General features: G+C 30.2%; 2 protein-coding genes across 4 annotated transcripts; both read right to left on the bottom strand.

Annotated features, from left to right (window-relative positions):
* Positions 1 to 475: 475 nt before the first annotated feature.
* On the bottom strand, positions 476 to 6,547 carry LOC111315799 (uncharacterized). 3 transcript variants are annotated; one of them, XM_022917816.2, is made up of 10 exons: positions 6,449 to 6,547; positions 6,104 to 6,254; positions 4,365 to 4,988; positions 3,292 to 3,774; positions 3,145 to 3,203; positions 2,982 to 3,056; positions 2,751 to 2,841; positions 1,307 to 1,408; positions 1,048 to 1,097; positions 476 to 798 (listed from the first exon to the last, which is right to left on the bottom strand). In XM_022917816.2, the coding sequence occupies exons 2-10, from the start codon at positions 6,188 to 6,190 to the stop codon at positions 771 to 773; spliced, it is 1,599 nt and encodes a 532-aa protein (XP_022773551.1). In that variant the 5' UTR covers positions 6,191 to 6,254; positions 6,449 to 6,547; the 3' UTR covers positions 476 to 770. The 3 variants fall into 3 exon arrangements, 2 of the variants coding, with proteins under 2 accessions (XP_022773551.1, XP_022773552.1); XR_016330593.1 differs by having other exon boundaries at positions 735 to 798; positions 1,048 to 1,117; XM_022917817.2 differs by lacking the exon at positions 1,048 to 1,097.
* A 12,595-nt stretch (positions 6,548 to 19,142) lies between these two features.
* On the bottom strand, positions 19,143 to 20,835 carry LOC111315057 (ethylene-responsive transcription factor ERF021-like). The gene has a single exon (XM_022916676.2). The coding sequence runs from the start codon at positions 20,229 to 20,231 to the stop codon at positions 19,716 to 19,718; it is 516 nt and encodes a 171-aa protein (XP_022772411.2). The 5' UTR covers positions 20,232 to 20,835; the 3' UTR covers positions 19,143 to 19,715.
* Between the last annotated feature and the right edge of the window lie 2,447 nt (positions 20,836 to 23,282).

Genomic DNA, 23,282 nt, shown 5'->3' on the forward strand with positions numbered 1-23,282 from the left:
TAATATTGAAAAAGTTGTCAGCCTATTAATCGATGACAAAGAAAGAGGGCCCGGAATAAGGCCAACTATATTAGATTAGATAGCATTTCAGGTCATCTTAAACTTGAAACGATTCATTATCTAACACTTCAAACGATCATTCATCGATGGTGATCAAATGTCAAGTCAAGTGCTCTAAAGAAAATAGGTAGGATATTCAAATCTTACATCGAATATGGAAAAGAAATCACTAAAACACAAAAATATTGACATTGCACACCTTGATAAGTCAATTTAAAAAAAAAAAAAATATTGATCACATAACAAATAATATCAGAGCAAATCTTAAACTGTTCGACCCACACCAAATCCCTCAAAATGAGGTTGACAGTGATCAATCTCTGCAATGATGACGTCACGAGATTAAATGAGGAAAAATGTCATCTCAAACCCTCCAAAGGAGAATAGACAAAATATTCCAATCTCACATCGCACATGAAAGAGGGATCATGAGATATAAAAACATTAGTACTATACACCCTGATAAGTCAATTTTGAAAAGAGAGAATAATGGTTATGTGACACAAACATGACTACTGATTAATTCCAATGGCACATTTGCACAATGAATACATTTGTTCTCAGCATTTACAGGTTAAGAAAAATATGTATTTAAAATTATCAACATATATATACAAGTTATCATTCCATTCTCTTGCATCCTAGAAAACCTTTACTGATTCAACATGCTTGGAATAAGGCAGAGACCCTCAATATCCCTCGTCTCACTTTCACCACCGCCAGATTGGCCTCTTCTGCCTGTATAATGTGGGTTAGTCAAAAATGAAAATGCGTAAAAAAAAAAAAAGTGATTGGAATAAGTGAAATATATTTACAAGTGTTGATATATAAATGCATAGAAATGCATATCTAAAACAACTACACAACATGATCATCGCAGATCACTCTGAAAGAAGTTTCCCAACCCTTGAAGAGGAGTTGGAGCTGTAGCAAAAATGGTCACAAACAGGACATGGGAACCGAAAAAGCCAAATAGAGATGCCATACCTTTGTTCTGCTACATCACACTTAAGTTTTACAGACTCCAGAGGTACAATCTGAAAGCATAACCACATCACTTCATATCATACACAAACCAAGGATAAAATAAATAGATCATTTGAAATATTTAATTATGAATAATGACAATATCACAATTTCTAGGTAAAACAAAATATAACCAGCTCAACTGTTTCAAGGAATGGAAATTAACACATACACTCCAAATGTGTACAGATATTGAGAATTAGAGTAAGCTAGGAAAGACCTTGTGAGCAAGCTTTTGGACTGAAACCCTGTTAGTTCGAGACAACAGGGTTGACGTGTGTTTTGCATCTCTTCTGAGTCCCACGTGAATCTTGTCCTTTCCCTACACACAAATACACAATGTGCTCTTGATTTGCACTCTCAAGTAATCAAATTAATTGAACACAAAGTTTGTAACTAAAAAGTCATAAAATAAGATACTAGATGGCTTTTGAAACTAAAGATCCTTCATCACATCTTTAAATGATAAAATGCATCAAATTCAAATGCTAATCAAATACAATAAGGAAGCAGATCCTTACCATCAAATTGGGAAGCAGTTATTAGCAAAAACATACACAAGAATCTGAACTTCTTCAATGGTCACCTCAACCCCCTATGGCCCTATCCCTTGCAACTTAATTATCATCCACTTCTTGCTCGTAATCACAAAACAATAAACCCACCAAGATAAAGTAGCTTCCATTTTGAAATTAATTCATTAGCTTGGTCAATTATTTATATAATCCCATCTCACATAAATTGAATATAATCTCAATATTATTTATTTTTCCAAATATTGAACAATATCATAGAGAGAATTCAGAAAGACTCTTAGCTTTCCCAAAAAGTAATTCTGCAAAATCAAATAATTTAAACATGGAATTGTATGATTATTTTGAATGCAAGACCTTGACAAATTCTAAACCCCAAGATACATAGTCTGAGTATGCTACTAGGTAGTAAAATTACTTAGGAATCAAAATATTTATATGATAACTGGTTTGAGATTCACACTAATACTAAAGCTCTATCAAATATCCACTATAAAACTGAAAAGAACCAGCTCATTGTCATCAATAATTCTGCAACAGAAGAGGAGCTCACAATAATAATAGGGATAAACATAACAATTTATTATAAAACAAGGAATTTCAGAATTGAAAAACCAAAGATATGGTCTTGCCTAACTCTTCTCAGAAAACAAACTTTATCTTATTTATAAACTAGAAAATCTACCTGGCTTGTTTATATAGATTCATGTAAGAATATTTTGGTAACGTAATGAAATTAGGATCCTAGTTGTAATCTCAGGAACAGTGTTGTCCAAAAGCTCTCCAAATGTTTGAAAATTCCAAAAAATGCTTTAACGACTACCTATATCAAATATGTAATGGGTATTAATGACTTGTTCGGGATGTTAATAGCTAAGACTGAACAGCTTCCCCATCCATCTCCACTGAAATGATAAAGATATCATTTCAATAACTTTGGGATAAAACTATTACTCTGTCCTAAATGAACTAAATGTGTTCCTAAATTATTTCTTGAAAGTTTCATTTAACATAGTAGCTGATTTTAAATCCCCATTGCTCTTAAAGTTGATTTTTCCACGAAAAAGAAATTCAAAGTTTAGATTACCCCTGCATCCATATTATTTCTATTTATATCAGGTTAAAGCATACCTCTTCCTGTTTTAGCTCTTTGTTATAACTCCTGAACCGTTCAACTCCAATGCTGTTATTTGACTTTTCTTGAGCATAGAGGTTTCTGAATCTGTTGATTTTAACATGATGAAAAATAAGACTTCCAAAATCATGCACTAGATCTAATCTTTAAGGAAAAGAAAAGCACAAAAAACTCAGTAAGTAATGCAAAAGTACAGATCTCTTTTATCAACGAACAGAGATGCCTACTTCACTTTTGATCTCTGGCTGGTAGATTCTTCAACCCCTGATCTCATATGGCATTTACTCCACTCTGACGACTTCCTATTAAGAATACAATTACCCCAGAATGTTAATAATTTAGTAAGCGAAAAATCGAGTGAGAGGAGGTTAACAGTGTACGAAACTTGACCTCCCGTCATGAGCCATGTTTCTGAGACCATCAGTTAGAGCAATGTTTTCGGAAATGCTCTGCGAAAGTATGTCGTGTACCAGTCAGGAAGCCCTTAGGAGAAAGGATAACTAAAAGTAATAAACAGAAATGAGCAGGTTGATCAACCTTAGCAGATCTGGAAAGAACTGGCAACCTTGTTTCTAGTTTGTTTCTTGAATGTTGAGAATTTGAACTTGGCTTGGATTCAGCTTTTCTAATGCTAGAGGTAGAAGTAGATGACGCCAGCCTTGTTACTTGAACATTGGGAATTTGAATTAGCAACTTTGTTTCTAGTTTGGTTCTTGAATGTTGAGAATTTGAACTTGGCTTGGCCTCCGCTTTTCTAATGCTAGAGCTAGAAGAAGATGACACCACCCTACCCCTTGCCGACAACACACACAATCTAGGGAAACTGGAGTGTGGTTCAGTAATTTGTCTGTTAATATTTCCTACAGCATTCGAAGTGCTTTTTTTTCTTGAAGGGACACTTTTATTGACCTTAACAGTAGCTTGCTGCTGAAAACATGGCTTTGGCTTGGATTTCATAACAGCATCTTTTGTAGTTATGCTGCTTACCTTTGCTTTGTTTATCACAAAAGCAACAGTTCCCTGATTTAGAATTAAAAACCAAAAATTAAGAACATCAGCTACCTTAAGCATTTGATTGTGCAAATTAAAACTACGGGTTCTGAAAGAAAGAAATGGAAATAAAAGCGTATGACATATGTGGATGGAGAGTATTACAATAATATGGTATATATAGTTCTGAAATGTTTAGGCTTAATAAAAAGACAATTATTTATCATGACGATTAGATAAAAAGACAAGAGGCTATATATACCATGACGTTAAAATTGACATAAATGCAAGTTACACGGTATAACCAGATTGTGAATTTGGCCTTGCAACTTTGGGTACACATAGTTCTGAAAATCATTGATCTTAAGGTGCGTTGCTGATGCCATCAACCAATATCGCAAGATTAAGTTTTATCATAAGCTAAAGGAGGGAAACCAGAAGCAGCACTAGACTGAAAAGAAAGACCTTCAAAAGATAGATTTTAATCTACTGAGCTGGTTACATCCTCTCTCTATCTCTCTGCTTTCCAAAACTATTTTGGACAAGCAGAAGAATATCTAAAAAGAGTCAGCTTCAAAACAGAGTTAATTTCAATTGCAAATTAGACTCTGCTTCTTTACCTTATCCTCCAGAAGAGTGCCATGCTTTCTCGGTTCGTTGATAGTTTGACTCATTTTGCCGAAGGCAATGCTGTTTTGCTGAACACTTTCGGAATTTCCATCAAGCAGCGGAGAGCAAGGGACAGAAGCCTCTCCAAAATAATTTTCTGCTTCAACAATATTTGTGGAGACATTTGGTCCTTCCTTTATGGTAGCATGATTGTTTCCACTAGAGCAACTTTCCGCTTCTTTGCAAGATGGTTTCAAGTTGTTTGGATTCAGGTGAATAGCCTTAGCATTGTCTAAGATCTGAATTTGACTAACATTACTCAGTTTATCTTCCTTTTCTGCGACAGCAGCATCAATACCATTTCCTATAAGTGTTGTGTTCTCCTGTGTCTCTTGACTAGGATCAGATCTGCAGGTTTCTTGTTGATGAGCTGGTAATTCTTTCATAGCTCTAACATATTTGTAGTATTCTTCAAAGTAGGCCTTCTTTTGAGCAACTAATCCGGGGGCCTTGAATTTCTCTAGTTCCTCTTGACATCTATTGTGAGTGAAAACTGACCATTTTTCCCATGCAATTGAGTCACCAGCATATCTTCCGAAAGAAATTGAACCATGATCCAGTATAGTAGATAATTCCTGCAAATGAAAATGCCAGCCAAGTCACATAAAGCATAACAGAAGGAAGCTGAGGAAACATCTTCCACACAGTTTAAATATTAAATTAATGTAATTCCAATCAATAATGAAGAACAAGAAATTTAAGAAGGAGGGCTTTTGGCCACACTTAGGGGTTGAAGCAACAGAATTCCCAACTGAAACTGAACAAGAAAGGACAACATTAAGGCAACTGAGTTTCTCTGGTTTATTTTCTTCTTTTCATTTGAGTACAGATATCCAGCCCCTCCCTGATGTAACCACTTTCGAATTGAAAAATCAAACTTTTTTGGTTACTTAGCATCTAAATAGAAGAAAATACATTGCTAGATACCAATTTCAACTGCTAAAACTTTTACAAATGTTTAGGCCTAATAAAAAGACAATTAGATAAACGATGCTTATTGTTTTTCTCCAAAACATTTGATAATTTTTTATCAATTTTATCATCAACAATGGGTGAAAAATTATTAAAACAAAGGGAAGATTACCAAGACCCCATTATCAGAACTCTGCTTTGATAGTTAAGCAATAAACTACCTCAAAAGCTTAAGCTAATAGGAAAGTGCTCAACTTCTATATTTAAATTTTAACAGTTCAAAAAGAAACATAATTAGGGAAAACAATTCCAAATAATACATTTGATTTTACCAAAATAATAAATAAATAAAACTCATATAACAAGGCCAAGCAGTTGTTTTTGGCTTAATTGAGTCAAACATCTATCTCAAAGACCCAAATAATCTCAACAAAATTATTAAAAAATGCTGTATCCAAAACATTTATCTAAGTCCATCCATGTCCTCTTCTATAAATGAAGAAAGCCTCTTCTATAACATACAATTGACATTAAATTTTTAAGCCATACAAGCAACAGCTTTATTCAACCAAAAGATAAAATGTTACAGGAAGTGGGCTTCATTGCAACCATCCAATGCTCTCAGCAGATATTAGAAGGAAGAGTCCAAAATGTAATTGTTGATCAAATGTCATGCCTTGCATGTGTTTGAATAATAGAAAAAGGTTGCTTTTTAAAAGTAAAATCAATTCATTCCAATAAGACAAACAAGAATGTTCTTGTTACACATAAAGCAGACCTCCAAGAGATGGTGATATGAAGAACAAGTGTTGTTGTTGTTGTTGTTGCTGCAAAAGCTGTGACGAGTTTCAATCTCAGCAGCCATTTTTTTAATGGCTCTTTGCACCCAAAATTCACATCCATGAAAATCCCATTTTCATGATAATGCCCTGCAAAACAATTGAATAATAATATTAAAAAACCCATAAAACAAAAACAAAAACGTAATTCCGTTAAGAAAGGACCTAACAGTCCCACAATTGGAAACATCGATTACCCCAAAAACAATCTTCCTTAAAAAACATGAAGAAACTAACCACCAAAAATTCGAAAAGACAGAAAGAAGAAATAATAATGAACTTACCAGAACAACAAAAAGAAGAAAGAAGCTATCCTTTTCTTTATTATTTTTTCCCGTTTTTAGAATGTTGTTTTTAGAAGGTTGGGTTTGTTTGCATCTCTCCCTTTTCATGAAGTTGCTTCAGCATCGCCGACAAAGTGGGAAAATCATGGGTTGACGTGGCTTTGCTTTGTTGCGACTCGTGTCACTAATTGCCCATTGTTTTTTATCTCCATGCTTTTTCTGCCACGTGGCCTTACGTGCATTGGTTATTTTTTTCTTAATTAATTAAGAAGAAAATTATTTGTTAGTCATTAAAAAGATGTTCACATGTCGTGTTAAGTAAATTTAATAATTTATATATTTGTTTTATATAAAATAATAAATATTTATATATTTATTATATAAAAGTTATTTATTATAATTTGTATTAATAAAAAATATAAATATATATTTTTTGTTAAAATTTTAATCAATATTATTTTTATATTATATCACGTTACGTTCTGAATTATTTGATTTAATCTAATATTTTTTTTTTTGTTTTGATCTATTCATCTTTTATCTTTTTGTAAAATTTATAAAATTTAAAAATGAAGGAAACAAATAAACAAACGGGGATGGAATGTGTATATTTTAATTAGAGCTACACATACTAAATAAAATCTTAAAAAATATATATTTTCTAATTTTAGGAAATATTTATTAAATATTTTTTAAAAAGGAAAAAATTAAAAAGATCAGAAAGAAAAAGTAAATTTTTTTTATATAAGTGGGTCCCATAAAAAATAAAATCTTTTAAAAATATATATTTTTATAATTTTTAAAAATCTAAAGAAATTTTTTTTAAAACAGTTGTTTAAGAAGGTAAAATATTAAAAAGAATTTTAAAAAGTGAAAAAAGTTTATTATAAGCAGATTCCACTCATGAAAAATAAAATCTTTAAAAATATATATATTTTTTAGTATTTAAAAAATATAATTTAATATTTTTTTACAAAATAAAAAAGTTAAAAAGGATAAAAAAAGAAAAGAAAAACTTTGGTATTAGTGAGTCCTACAAAAATAAAATCTTTAAAATATATTTTTTTATAATTTTAAAAATATTTATTAAATTTTTTAAAAGAAAAAAGTTAAAAAGGAAAAAAAAAGAAAAATTAATATAAATGGATTCTACACATAAAAATATTAAAATATAAAATTTTTTATATTTTGAAAGCATATTTATTAAATCTTTTTTAAATTAAAAAAATATAAAAAAAAAACGACACATGGCAATATGAGAAGCCAGTACTGCATACCATACATTAGCAAAATTTAAAGTGTATTAAAGAAATATAACAATTTAAGTATTAAGGAAAATGATAAACAATTTGATTCAAGTATATGCCTAATCCATATCAATAATCTTGTCAAAATATTAATAACAACATAGATCAATAATAGTAATAACTTAGACAAAATATACCCATGTGGTACAGAAGGTATTCATCTCACATTAAACATTTTTTATTCTAAAATGAAGTGGGCAAGTCATATGTATTTAGGTTATACAAAATTTGATTAAAAAAAAAAAAAGTTACACCATTACAAACAACTTTCATTATATGTACAACTTTAAAATTAAAAAAATCCAAATAATCAATTACAAAAGGAAAAATCAATACAAACAACAAAAAACACAATCAATTTGGAGATAGAAGAAAAAATGGATGGATGAGATTAGGTAATAGACTTATGAAAGCAACGGTGGATAAGATATGTTATGGGACGTGTGTGTGAAAAAACAAATTTTAAGAAACTGTCCAATAATTATAAAAATAAATAAATAAATAAAGTGACAAAAAAAGATATTCTAAATTTAGTCAATGACTTAACTCTTGAATGACTTTAGTAGAGTAGCTAAACTGTTATAATATACAAATTCGTAAATTCAATCGCTAAACATAAAATTATGAGTCGTCACTTTTTTTTTTAGTGTAACTGGTTATCTAAGTGAATTTAAACTCTTTAAAAAAATCCTAAACTTGACTCAAGTTCTTTGAAAAAAAAGATTTCAACCTATTTATCAAAATTAGGTTCGAAAGTTCTTATGTGTAAAAAAGGTATTAGCACTTCACAACATCTAAATAAACTAGTAATAACTAATTTTAAATTATCCTCAAAATTATCATGGTTAAAATGGTCTGTTTGTTTAATTTAAGGTCTATCATTTAAATATTGGAAAAAATTTTAGGTCTTCCTTACCATTCTGTGAAATTTTTAAAAATTTTTCTCAACTTGAAAGTATTTAGAGAACTCATTCGTTCACTTAAAGAGACTTTATCATCGAATTTATTAAACATTTTATTTATTTAATTTCTTTTCTAATTTTTATTATAATTCATTTATTTTGTTAAAAATATATTAAAAATTTTCACCATTTTGAAAATATTTAAAAATATTTTTTCACCTAAAATTTTCTAAGAAAATTACCATTCTTGATTTCTTAGAATTTCATCATCAGATTTATCTTATTTTTATTTTTATGAAAGTTTAATTCGATTTATTTTATTATTATGAGTGGTTTGAGTTTTGCCCCTTAACACTCATTTCAATGTTGACATTTAAAGCTTGATTAGGAGTTGCCACTTATTTATATTCTAAGAATCGGTGTCGATTTCATGGTCACAATCTTGTCTTTACCAAAAAACTTGGTTTAAAGATAGTAAATAGGATATTAGAGGAATCAAATCTTTAAACCTTATCTAGGATATATCAAGTCTTTACTTAGCTACTTCAGACCAACACCATGACTAGTGTACAAATAAAAGAGCATGCCTATTTGTTTTGAACCTAGTTACTTCATTATCTTTGGTTATGGAATTTAATTATATGGGGCAATTTTGTTGGTTATTTTGAAACATTTTGAATGACAGTTAGGTATTTTTGTAATGAATAAAGAAATCATTTAAACTAGGTATAAATAAAACTATGGTTTCCATTAAAGGAAAAAAAAAACCTTGAAATAAGAAAAATAGATTCTTTCATGCACTCAAAGAGTAGGAGGAACACAATTGTTTTCTTTTTGACTTTTACATAATACATACATTAAGTTGATGGCGATCATACGTATGTGCTATGTTGGAATTAATGATGGAAGCAAAAAGGGAAAAGAAATTTGTAGTAAAAAGGAAGGAAAAACCAAGAAACCTTATTTGAGAAGAAAATAGAATAGAAGTTGGTAAAGAGACCACAAGGAAGATAGATGAAAGAATGAAGAGAATGGCAAAAAGAAATTAAAAGCAAATCCATTATGGAGAAATTGAATAACTAATGAGATGAACGGGGAAACAAGCAAAGTTAAAAAATGAAAAGGAAAAAGAAAATTTTCTAGCACTTACATTTTTTAGCATGCATCTTCATCATAGAAAAAGGTAATTGCATCACCAAAATAAGCATTTGCACTTTAATTAGAAGGAATTTGCATTGTTAGGATAGAAACTTGCATCTGCACCTATGCAAAAAAATAGTTGGAATGTGAGAATAAATATTTGCATTTGCATTTTAGTTAGAAGGCATTTGCACTAGTAGTTAGGAATTTATATGAGTAGCCTTAAAGGAAACATTTTCATTGTTGGGATAAGTATTCGCATTTGTATCCTTGTAAAGGCATTTGCATCATAGAAAGGGAATGTTATTTCCATCATTAGTCAAGATCTTCGCATGTTCATCTTTGCATGTACATGTTGGAAAACATATCTATATTTACATAAAGACACTTGCAATTGCATCATGATAAAGGTCATTGGCATTTCACATCATGATAGTTGATCATTTATGATTGCTTTCTTGGAATAAGGTTTTTTGTTTGCATTTTGATGGTTGTAAGGATCAATGCTTTCACATTATCAAAGTTAGGATATGCATTCACATGTTTGGATAAGTGCTTGCGTTGTGCATCCTTAGAGCAAATATTTACACGTTGCATATTCTTTGAGAATTCTTGCATCTACCATAGTAAGGGTAGCCACAAAAGTTGTATTTTGATAAAAGTCACATACTTTTGTCAAAACAAATTCATTGGTAAGAGATTTTTGTATTTACATCTTTGCATTGAGCATTTGCATCATGAAAAAAAAAAGCATTGCATTTGCATCATTACAAAAAAAAAAAAAAGGAAAAAAAAGGAAATAGTCCAAAAAAAAGAGAGGAAAGTCTATCAAAGAAAAATAAAAAAAGGGGGAAAAGAAACTCTCAGTTTAAAAGATGAAAAAGGATGTGTTTGCTAAGTGATAACTCTATGCAATAAAGTTATTTAGACTAGTTCTTAGTGCTTAAATGATTAATTTTTGCTTAGTTCTTAGGTAAATAAGGTTATTTTTTCTTCTAATGGGCTTAATTTTCTATTTTGTAGGAAATCTTGAATGAAAGATTGAATTTTGTTGAATCTTGAAGAATTTTGGTCATTTTTTATCAATCTTGAATGATTCTTGATGTATTGGAATGTACTTGGTGAATTTTGAATTTCTTGAAAATCTTGAAGTGAAAAATTGTTCAAGATTGGTTTAGCCAAATTTAAAGGAGTTGGAATTGTTCAATCTTGATGAAAAGTTGAGAAAATTCATGCGAGAATCAAGCTAAGCATTTTCGGCTATAAAGATGGGTAAAATTATAATTTCAAGTGAATGCAAGTCCATGGTAGCTTATGTAGGTACATGGGATTACTAATTGATGACATGGTAAAATGTCTTTTCTTATTGGTTAAAAAAAGATGACTTGGATGTTATGTGGCATGATGAGGTGGTAATTCTATTTATATGGGAAAAGACTAAACACCCCTTGATTTTTGCTATTTGGATTTGGATTTGGATTTGTATTTCCTATTCTAAGTAGAATTGTATTCCTATTTCTATTTGGGGTAATATTTGCATGATATAAAAGGAGTGCTAAGAGGGGTGGCAAAACATGACTTTTTGTTGAAGAAAAACTCTAAATTTTCTTTAAGAAAGAAGGCCAAGTTGTGACATACAAGAAAGGTTTCAAGATTATGCAAAGTTCAAGTCTTTCTAGAAGGTTAGTACACCTTAAAGCCAAACCTACATTTTAGTTTTGCAAGATTCATTTTTTACTTTTTTTATCCATTCTAAAAGTTGATACCTATCAAGAAAAGAAGTTGCTAGAAGATATTTATGATTTAGAAGACAAGAATTGGTCTATAAGTTTTTTTGAAGAGTTTAACTTTCATTCAACTTCAAGAAGCATTCTTAAATTCAAGAGTTTTAGTCCAATTGAAACAAAGTGTGCTGCCAATAAAAGATCTAATTCAGCCAAATACTTTTAGGCTTTCTTTATCTATAAATACCTTGTTTAAGTCTTAGGAAAAAGATGTAAGTGGTTAGGGTGATAAACCAACCTTAGTTTAGCATTTTTATTTATTTTTATTTTGTTTTAAGCTTTTTTTGTTATTTTAACTTTCAGTTATTCAACTTTCTTTTCAAGTTTCAAGTTAATAAAATTTTATTTCAAGCTAATTCAATTCGGTTTTATAGATTTATTGCAATTCAGTTTTGCTTTATAGTTCTTCCTATTCGGTTTTGTTTCTTGATTAATTCAACTTGCGATCTTGCTTAGTTTTGGTTTAATTGTTGTGGTTTGTATTCCATTTTCATCTCATTCTTTTTATTGCATGTTTCATTTATTATAAAGCATTCAATTATTGTTTTTTGGGTTAGATTTGGTTCATATTATTGCATTCTTGCATGGTTTGCATGTTTAGGGTTTTAATTAGTTAAATCGCATGATCTATTACATGTACATTTCGATTAAGCATGTTTTATTCTTAAAAACAGTTTTTGATTCTTGCTTATTGGTTTAATCTTGGAATTGATTTGATTTTTTTTCGATTTTATTGCATGTTCTTAGGTTAATTTTAGTTCAAAACAAGTTATTGGCATGCTATTAGTTTAATTTGGCATTCATTACTTTCGATTTAGTATTTTAGAATTACTTAAGTTTTGGTTTTGCTTAATTCAAGTTAATTGCATATTGTTTCTTTTATTCATTTGTTGTTTAGGGTTAATTTCATATTGGTTCATATTAGTTGTATGTTTTAAGTTTATTTGCATAATCTGTTTTGCATATTTTATTGATTTTTCCAACTATAAGTAAGGATGAAACAATTTTGATACATGTTACACTCATATTTTTAATCTCTGTGAGAATGATTTTTATTTACTAATTGTATGATTCTATGCACTATCAAATTCTCAATCACCTAGGAAAAAGGATGGAGGGAAAGAGTATGAAAAAAAAGGAAGAGAAAAAAAAGAAAGAAAAGTTTATAAGAAATGATGAAAAGGATATATGATAAGGAAAGTTTTTCTTAGAAAGAGAAAATGTTAAAGAGAGTTGAAAATTTGAGATTTTCTAGATGATATTCAGTTAAAATAAGTTTTTAAGCCCAACTTAGTTGGCATATAGGTTTGAGCCTTAAAATTGGCATTAGATGATATTTAGTTAAGATGAGTTTTTAAGCCTAACCTAGTTAGCACAGAAGTTTAAATTCAATGATATTGGCACTAGATGATTTCATTAGTTGAATTCCAAGCCTAATCTAGTTGGCATAGAGATTTAAGCCTAGTTAAATTAGCATTACTTGAGTTTTAAGCCTAATCTAATTGGCATAAAGGTTTAAGACTAATTAAGTTTGCATCCAATCTAGCTGGCATAGAGGTTTTAGCCCAATTTTATTGGAATTAGTTGAGTCCTAAGCCCAATATAGTTTGCATAGAGGTTAAGCCCAATGAAGTTGGCATCAGTTGAGTTTTAAGCCTAATCTAACTGGCATAAAGGTTTAAGTATAGTTATGTTGGCATTAGTTGAGTTTTAATCCCAACTTAACTAGCACAGAATCTTGTATGCCTAGTTTAATTGGCACCAAAAACTCAAAGGTCTACTGTCCAATATTAATTTCTTATTTTTTTATGCAAATTTTGTACATCTTCCTTCAATACCTTTCATTCCTTGATCAACTTTTATATTGCATCATCTTTTATCATCAAATCATATCTCAGTTGGTTAACCTGATTCATCATAGCCATCTTCTCTTTCTCTAACTTTTTCCTTTCAATCTCAAACTCTCATTGGACAATCTTAAAAGTTGACAATATCGGTACTAAAATAGGAGTTGATAACTTTTTTGAAATATCAATTGGTAAAGGCCTAATTTTATTAACCCTTTTTATCCTCCACGCAAGGTAACCTTCTGCAACATTATCTACAAATCTAGCTGTGCTCATTCATTGACTTGCTTTCATGCTTTGATGATTTCACGAACCTCTTTCACATAACCAAGTGCCCCATAATCAAACTCGAGTAAACTAAGACTATGAGTCATAGGAATGAACTGCCATGAGTCATATTGTTTTTGAACCATAAGAGGTGCATAACTCACTGCCCCTTATATTCCTAACAAGGGTATCCATGACTCGTCTCCACAATTATACAAGATGGCCATAGGAAGCATCTATGATGCCCTTTATGTTACATCCTCACTAGTGAGTTCTAGAAAGAACAACATCCATTAACCTTTTGTCTAATCCCTTCTCCATTCTTTAGCAATAAACTCCTTGATGGGAACGAAATGAATGGAGAATGGCCAAAATAATATCTTTTCTTTTCCTCAAAAATGACTTCTGAGCCAAACTAAAAATAACTGAGCACAACATATAAATCGCCCATCACCCTTCTTTCTATAAAAATTAAGTGATCTAACAGTCTCTTCTAAAATAGTCAATGAAAAGTTTATACTTTTATCCAATTGCTCAAAAAAGTCAATCACTGATGCTTCTATATGTCCTAACACCTTAGAGAATATCATCAATCCATACATGGCCAAAGCAAACACATCCAATCCCTAATTAGTATCAATATATTTTTTTATATTCTCAAGTAGAAAAGCTGATGTAATAGTCTCAACCTTATTTTTTTCTTTCTTGTGCTTGTCTATCTCCTCAACCCTTACTTGCATGATCTTGGCTAACTTCTTTCTATATCTAGTAGTCTTATGCTCCTTTCAATAGATCTTATCTTAATTTGTAGACTCTATCCGGAGTAAGGATGAATATTCTTCAATCGTGGGGGTCAAGTCTTCTTAGTTGAACACAAAGCATTGATAAGATGGATCCCATAATTGTACTGCTACTTTAATCAGCTGTTCATCAATCTTTACTGACATGAGTAGTGTCACATCCTCATATTTTTTGAAAAAATGATTCCTTTCTTTTTGTTCCCCACTGTTTCCAGATAGCATCCAATTCTGATGTGTCATTTTGATTGAGATCCACGTACACTAACGTGGTAGTGACAGGATATGACCATCTATTAAACAATCTCTTTTTTTCTCCTGAATACTTTCTGATTGGCTTTTAACCTCTAAGTAGCTCTTACACATGGATGACATCCTGTAGGTTTCCTAAAAGTTTTTTTTTGTTGAAAATTGATCCAAAACAATATCCTTTTAAGAAATATGATACCTATATGATGCATGCAACAAAATTATATGCAACAAATTAAACAAATCAATAATGTAAATAAAACAAATAAGTAAATAAGTAAACAAACAAGTATGTGACAGAATAGAATATACAATGTCCTAATTTTAGGTAATTTTCTAAAGAAGGACAGCATGGCTCTATTCTAAGGTTAGGCCTTACGGCTCACTATATGCCGAGTTAAGATTTACATATCTAAAGGTTCCTAGATTATTTCTCAAACTATTGTCTGTTATAGACTAGTACGGCTCCCCGATCTTCACCTATTATAGGTTACTAACAGAAAGGGTTTAATTTAAGTGAAAGTATTTCGCTAGCAAATGTAGAGGTTATCACCTCATGATAGTGTAGCTACTTCACTTTCTTCTAAAAGGAATAGAGCCTGGGTCTAGAGCTCATGCATGTGAATGAATATGCTAAAATGTGTAAAGTGACGTATTAATCAAAATATCATAAACGTAAAATCAAAAAAATAAAATAACAACTAACATACAATTTATCTTATTCATTAACGTGTACATATATAATTTTCTTGAAAAAAGGATTAAATTAAATGTAAAATAAAACCAATTAAATCCAACAATTCTAATAGTACATAATTAAAAATTTTGGCTTGACTCTCAAAAGTCCCCAATGGAGTCGCCAAGCTATCATAATGATTTTGGAACTACTAGACGTAAAGTATTTTAAAATCGAGAAAAATAAAAGGAGAATCGCCATCAATTTGTTTTATAGTATGATTGGCCACCAAAAACTTTATTTTTTTAGTAAAATCATAAAAGCGGGTTTAAAGTTTATCAAAAAGATAAATTTTGGTCTATGAAAAACCAAGTTAGGCTCTGGAGTCAGTTACACGTGGAGAAAGATTAGCACCCCCACAGCGCCCATAAATTGGTACCATTTAATTATGCGCTATTTTCGGTGTTGGATAAAAATGGTTTCAATTTGAAATTTAACACTAATTCCCTTTACTTAAAAAAATTTTGGTTAAAATTCCTTTTTTAGGAATATTAAAGAAAAAGTTAAAGAATTATCTTAAAATTCTCCAACATCTAGGTAGAATTTAAAATAACTCTTTTCCTTTAAGATTTAATATGATATTCCTTAAAATAAAAAAATAACACTCTTTGTGAAAGATAATTGTTGGTGACTCCCCAACATCTAGGTAGAATACCAAGAATTATTTTCTTCGGAATGTTATTTCTGTTTTATTTATACATCAATTTTTGTTTTATGAAACATTTTATACGAGAAAGTAAATAATGGTATTATTAGGTAATAAATAAAGATCAAAGATAGGGGAATGCGAAATGAGTGTCAACAATAATATAATTATGTATATATATGCCAATGGATATTATGCAAGATGAAATGCAATTTTAAAGTTGTACTTTTAAGTATAATGAGACCATCTCGACTCTTCAACATCTAGGCAGAGCTTAAGTGTAACTGTTTATATTTAAGATCCCAATTTACTAGTACTTTTTATTTAATAATCCCCTTATTAATGCGAATTAATAATTCATGTTAAAAAACTTAATGAAATAAAGTTTCCTAAATACCCCATCATCTAGGCAGCATTCAGGAACAAATCGTTTCATGTGAGATTTTCACACGTATTCTTAAAGTTTCGAAGTAGATTTAGGGTATAGGTTTAGGACGTGCACGATTTTTAGGGAATGATTAGGGGGTGTATGCTAACTTTGGGTTCAGACTCTTAGGGTTTGAGATTTTGGATTTAGTGTTTTGGATTTTAAGGCTTGGGATTTTGGATTTTAGAGTTTTTGATTTTAAGGTTAAAGAAAACGCGAACATCTCTGAAAATCTTCAACATCTAAGTGAACTTTTGGAACAAGTTTAATTTTTATAATTTTTAAGAAAATAAATTTTTATTATGAAGAGTTAATATTAATTTATTTAGTTTTAATATTATTTATTATTTTTAATAATAATTCCTCAATATTTAGGCGAAATTATCATTATTTAAAACACGATTGTATTCACTCCAACATATAGGCAGAGAGAAATGTATTATTATTATTATTTTATGCATATTTTTATTACTTTTATTTAATACTTGGATTATTAAAAAAATTAAAAGGAATTAAAAGTTAAAAAAAAATCATTTGAATTTTTATTATTGTTATTGTTTTTTAATTATTATTATTATTATTATTATTATTATTATTATTATTATTATTGTTATTGTTAATTATTATTATAAAACAAAAATTATTTATTTTAATAAACTCTAAAAAATTTTAAAGCATGCATAAATAACAATAATAATAATGTTAAAAATGATATAAATAAAAAAATAACAAACTTTTGAAAAAAAAATTTTTTTTACTTGAATCGGACCGGTCAACAATCCAGTCAACGATAGTTCGGCTGGGCCAAAAACAAGAGAGGTTCGACAAGCAGTTCAGTTGAGCCGGTTGAATGACGGTTCGACGCGTTGTTCAGTTGAACTGGTTCAAGGCTAGTTGAGGAAAATGGGTCAGCGGACGATTACGCGGATCTCGGGTCAGGTTCGGATAGACACGCAAATCCTCCTGGGTCTAATACAACGTCATTTTGGGCTTTGTTTTTCTTATATATAAGCCTAATTTTTGTTTAGTTGTTTGTTTTTGTTTTTGTTTCTGCTTTTCTGTTTGGGTGCTAGGATATAGGTGTTTTGTGCTCTTGGGAATGCAGGGTGTTTGTGTATGTGTATCCGAGCCTAGAAGGGAATGAAGTTGGGTTTTTTATAGGACCGGACGTATATTTGGGACAATAGGTGGTCTAGAGGTTATAGGGGTGGCTGTAGGTGTCTGTAACGTGTGGCTGAAGATGTCTGTAAGGATGGCTGATTTGGTTAGGTCACAAGCATGGCTGGTCTGATGGGATTGGTTTGGTGGCTGGATGGGGTGGGTGGTTGGCTAAATGGGGCCGACAGTGCCACCACTTTTTTTTTAATTAATTTTTTAATTTTATTATATTTTGTTTAATTAATAAATATTAAAGTAACAAAAATAATAAAATAAAATGTAAATATGTTTTGAGCTTAAATAAAGAGATTGGGCTTTGGGCCCAATTGAATCAGATTGGACCTGAAACCCAGTTGAATCAAAATCGAGCTTGGAGTCCAGTTGAGTCAAAATCGAGCTTAGAACCCAATCAAATCGAAATCAGGCCTGAGTCTAAAAACCCGATATGCGACGAACTTTAAAACGAGACTTGACTAAAAACCGGATAAATTTAATGTCTACAATCATTTATGAATCTATGATATTCATAAATTCAATTAATTGTGAATGAATATACTTAGTGCTTAATTTATTAAAAAGTATAAATACACATGAAAATTTAACACATTAGATCTACAGTAATGTGCAGAATATCATCTAGATAGTAAATATAATAGGATACCTCAAATAGAAAAAGTATAATTATGTTTGGTCTTCAAAATCAAATATGAAAATCCGTCGCTAAAAATGCTATTTGTAATTTTTTATAAAATAATGACAAATGATGTGGCAATTAATTTTTAATAAGAAGCTGAAAAAAGTACAAATCCCCATCGAAAACAAAAAACTATTATCATAAAAAAAAAAACTAGTAAATTCTCTCTTGCTTCGTTAAGAGAAGTATTAAAGAATCTTTTATTAAAAAAATATAAAAATATAAATTAATAAAGTCTTTTATTTTAAAAAATTATAAAATAGTTATTTTAAATTAAAGAATTTTTACAAATATAATATTTATTTTAAATTCTTCTTTCTTCTTATCTTTCTTTTTTTGTATAGATTTTTTTCTTTTGATTCAAAATTTTGTCGCCTCTTTTTAAAGATATAAATTGATAAAACTAATATGAATACTTGATAATATTTTAACTTTTTCACAAAAATTTATTAAAGATATTTAAGAATCAAATCTATAAAAAAATTTAAATCCATGCAGAAAAATACAAACTACTTTATATATATAAATCAAAAATTATATTAGCCCAACAAATTAATATTTTTCTCAAAAGCATAAAAACCATTTAACTATGCAATATAAAAAATACCCATCCATCTAAAAAATATTCCAACTACACTTATCAAATAGATAGATCATGTAGTTAACTTCTATTTAGTGTAAGGTGTAAGATGTTAGATATTGATTTGATAAACCAAGGAGAATAGGATATTGAACACGCTAATCACTTATAATATATATGCAAACTTTGTGGTACATGTATTTAAATGACAAATAGAGTTCTTTTTTTTTTTTTGGTTCTTTCGTCATCAATGACAATAGAAGTCAATTACACGAGTTTATTATTTTTTTAGTAGTATAAAATAAAAATAAATCACAACACACCCTTCCACAGCTGATAAAAAAAGTAGCCAACACGTGAGACGGTGGTCCTTTCACAAATTGAAGAAGATAAATCTCAGCCACTAGAAGAAGGCTTGTTAAGGCCTGCTTAATTTCCTTCATATTGAACTTGAATCGGACCCTCCGAAATCTCTCCCCCAACCCCACGCCCCTCAAAAATACACATACTATTCCATCAAACAGTAAACAAACAAAATATCAGAAAACCCTCTCAACTTTTACTTCAATTTTTTATGCACTAATAATAAATCGGCACTCATATTTTTCATAGAAGTTGAACCAACTTTGTAAAGTGTAGTAAATGCCTTACTTAGTGTCAAATTAAAAGCAATCACTCTTGTTTTATAGCTATATTTGCTATTAGTCCTACCTAACTAGTAAACAAACATTACCTAAGGATCCCAAAGAGAATCACCTTGCATATCTTCCCACTCATTCTCCTCATTCTCATTGGAAAACATCATTGATTCATCCATCATCCACATTTTGGGAGAGTCCAGAGGGCACTCATTGATAGCCTCAATTTGGCTCTGAGACAGCCTGACAGTGACAGGACCGACGCTGGCGCTGGAGCTGCCAGCCTCGGACCCTGCCGCGCTAGTCCTTACCTGCAAGGCCGCCTCGTGAGCTGCCATTCTGATATCTTCAGCATTGGAACCTGCTGGCTTGGGAAGACAAGTCACCAACTCAGGGAAGTTAAGACGTGCCTCGCGACCCCTGAAGTGTAACGCTGCTACATCATAAGCAGCGGCTGCCATTTCAGGTGTCTCAAAGCTTCCTAGCCAGATTCTAGTCTTTTTTCCAGGCTCTCGAATTTCAGACACCCATTTGCCCCATTTTCTCTTGCGAACGCCTCTATAGCTTGAAGACAAGCCGGCCCGCGCACTGCTGCTAGTCTTTCCTTCCATATATTTATTGGTTTCTTGTTTTTGTTGGGGAAAACTGATTGGTTCATGAATGAGAAAGTGTAATCCAGTTAAGGGTATTTATACAAGTGCTGGGATTACTGTTACGAGGGCACTAAAAATCCTGGACGATGTAAGCTTCCAAGCAACTGCAAAAGTAAAAAGGATTTTGAAAATGTGCATGTTAAGAACCTAGGAAATCCAAAGGAATTTAAAAAAAAAAAATTCTTTTGTGAACAGAACCAATCAAAGGGTGACAAGCTTGTGAATTTGTTTTTCTTTTTTTAATACCCAGATTTTATGGACAAAAACAGAGAGCTTCCTGTGGAAGACGCGGTTTGATCCACGTTGGCGAGGGCTTTGGACCCACTGATCCATTCAAAACAAAACGAATCAGTCTGATTGAATGAATCGTTGTGCTTAATTCGATCATTCTAGAAATATTGTATGATTCTTACCTGCGGTTTGTTATTAGCTTTTTGGTTTTCTTCTTCCTCTGAGCTCTGCGAACTGCGTCATCGCTTGCTTTTTCGAGACAAGATTGTTTAAATAATAGATAATTCACAATGAAATATGAAACTGACGTCATCTTTGTTGGTTGACGACAGAATCAGAGAGCTAGGGTAAAAAAATAACCCACTTTGTTTATCCATGAAAAGTGACATTGCTATTGTGGTTTAAAAACAATTCCGATTTGAGGCGTTTAGAATTTACCTTGGAGGCAAAGAGAAAATTTTAAAATTATGGGATCTTAGATTTAAGTTTTATTATACGTAGGTTTCACTCAATTTTATGTTAGATTTGTTTAATTAATTATGTTTTAATTTATTGATTAATTAAATAATTTTTTTACATACAAATGTAATATTTGATTATAATAATTATAAAATTTCTTTTATTTGTAATTTTTTAAAAAAATTTAATTTGAAAAACTGTGTATGAAAAATGGTGTGAGAATTATCATGAATAATTATGATTTGAAATTTTTGAGTGTTTGATTTTACAATAAAGAAATGTTATTAGAGATAAAATATCTAAAAATAAATGAGGTTATAAAAATGTGTAAGTGCCGATTAATCTTTAGATCAATTGGTACATTAATAAAGTTGGTGTTTAGAAGTTAGAGATTTGAGAAAGTTTATGGGCATAATAATGTGTTTTTCAACCAAGTAAATAGTAATATAAATATATATATTACTTTTAGATTTTCTTAAAAAATAAAGTTCCTAGAAATAGTTATATTGCCTTTATAAATTCAAAATACATAAATATATCATAAAATGGTAATGTATATATTTAACATAAATAAATAAGGTCAAAAAATGAATAGCTTTATGCACAGCGTATAAATGAAGTATGGATGTATTTGATCATTTTGCCTTCAAACCATAAATTATCAATATCAAAAGCAGCACCTGCCAAAGTGCTCTTGTAGTATTTCATATTTTGCTGCCGCCAAAAACTGGTTCTAATTTTAAATCTATCTTGTATGGGATTTTTGGTGTAGATATTTGATATTGACTATTAATATTTTATTTTTTAAATTTCTCTAAAGATGTTTTACAAAATTCGGATTATCGAATACATAATGAGAGTAATTCTGAAAACACACTTGTTTCAATAATGATTGCTTCAATGGAAAAGTTATTTTATTAGTAATTCAGAACACTAACAAAATTGTTTTATTAAAGGTTATTCCACATATCAACATTTTTACGGAATAGCACTCTAGCACCTTCACTGAAAAGTCCTTCACTAAGAATTATTTTACAAAGATTGTTTTATCAAATATTATTTCACTGAATAGAAAAATTAAAAATAACTTTGGAATATGTTGACTATCCCATGGATCAATTGGCCTGTCATTAGAGTTTATATTTAGAAGTTACGGATTTACAAGAGTTTGGGCGCATAATGTCCTTTTCAACCATATGAGTATTAAGGTAAGGGGTTAAGGGTAGATTAAAAACTTCAAAAAAATTTTTTTTTTGAAATATGGCAAGTTTCTTAGGTTAACTTCACAGTTGGGATGTTCTTAATAACTTAACTAGGTGAATCAGATATATAAATAATTAAAAGGTCTCTTCTTAACTTTCTCTGAAATATGAGTGTTTTGTTAGGCAAAAAAGCTTCCAATCAATTAACCATCCAAGCAAGTAGAAGCAAACTAAACAATCAATAAATCATATAAGAGACAACAACTTAACATTATTTAATACAACCCGCCTACATCCATAGATGAAAAAAAATAAATTCACTAGTTATAGAGAATTACAAACAAAAATCAAGTCAAACACTCATAATTAATACTCATAGACTCTCTCATTCTTCTTCAGTCCTATTGAGTATTTTCAATTCAAACAAACACATATACCCATGTGCATCTATGTAATTCAAGTTGGTCTTTCACTTACATTTTCGTTTAATAAGTAATTATATATGATTATGTTCATATATATATATCTTGCATGTACTTTATCTAACATTGGTATCAAAGATAGGTTGGCTTATGTTCTGATTCATTTCTATGTTTTTCATAATCGAAAACCGAATATGTGTTTGCATGTTTGCAAACACCCACAGAAGTTCATATAATTTTTTGTATTCTTGATATAATTAATATTGTTGCGATAAGTCTAGGAATTAAAAAAAGAGAGGAAATACCATTAATATTTTGCTATTTCATATCATATTTTTTCCAGTTTCTAGATGGTGCGTCCGGATGACCTAAGCAAAAAAAATTAAAAAAAAATTTAAATATTGTCCTTGATTGACTTTGGGATGTCAAATCACACAAGAATGTTTGAGACAAGTTTTAATCATTTTTTGACTTGTTTTGACTCATGAATTCATGATTTTTCTCGTACTTTGTTATAGAGAATATAACTATTTTCGTGAGTTGTCCCATTGTTATAAGGACACAGATGTAATTTCTTAGAGCTATAAGCCTAATGGTGGAATTGACATAATATTGAATGGATCCAAATAATGATATTGAGAGGCATAACATTAAGGTCAATGGCACAATCTAAGAATTGATATGGTATAGCTACA

Source organism: Durio zibethinus, chromosome 20 (genome assembly GCF_047325235.1).
Source record: "Durio zibethinus cultivar Kanyao isolate XHJ-2024 chromosome 20, ASM4732523v1, whole genome shotgun sequence".
NCBI classification, from domain to species: domain Eukaryota; kingdom Viridiplantae; phylum Streptophyta; class Magnoliopsida; order Malvales; family Malvaceae; genus Durio; species Durio zibethinus.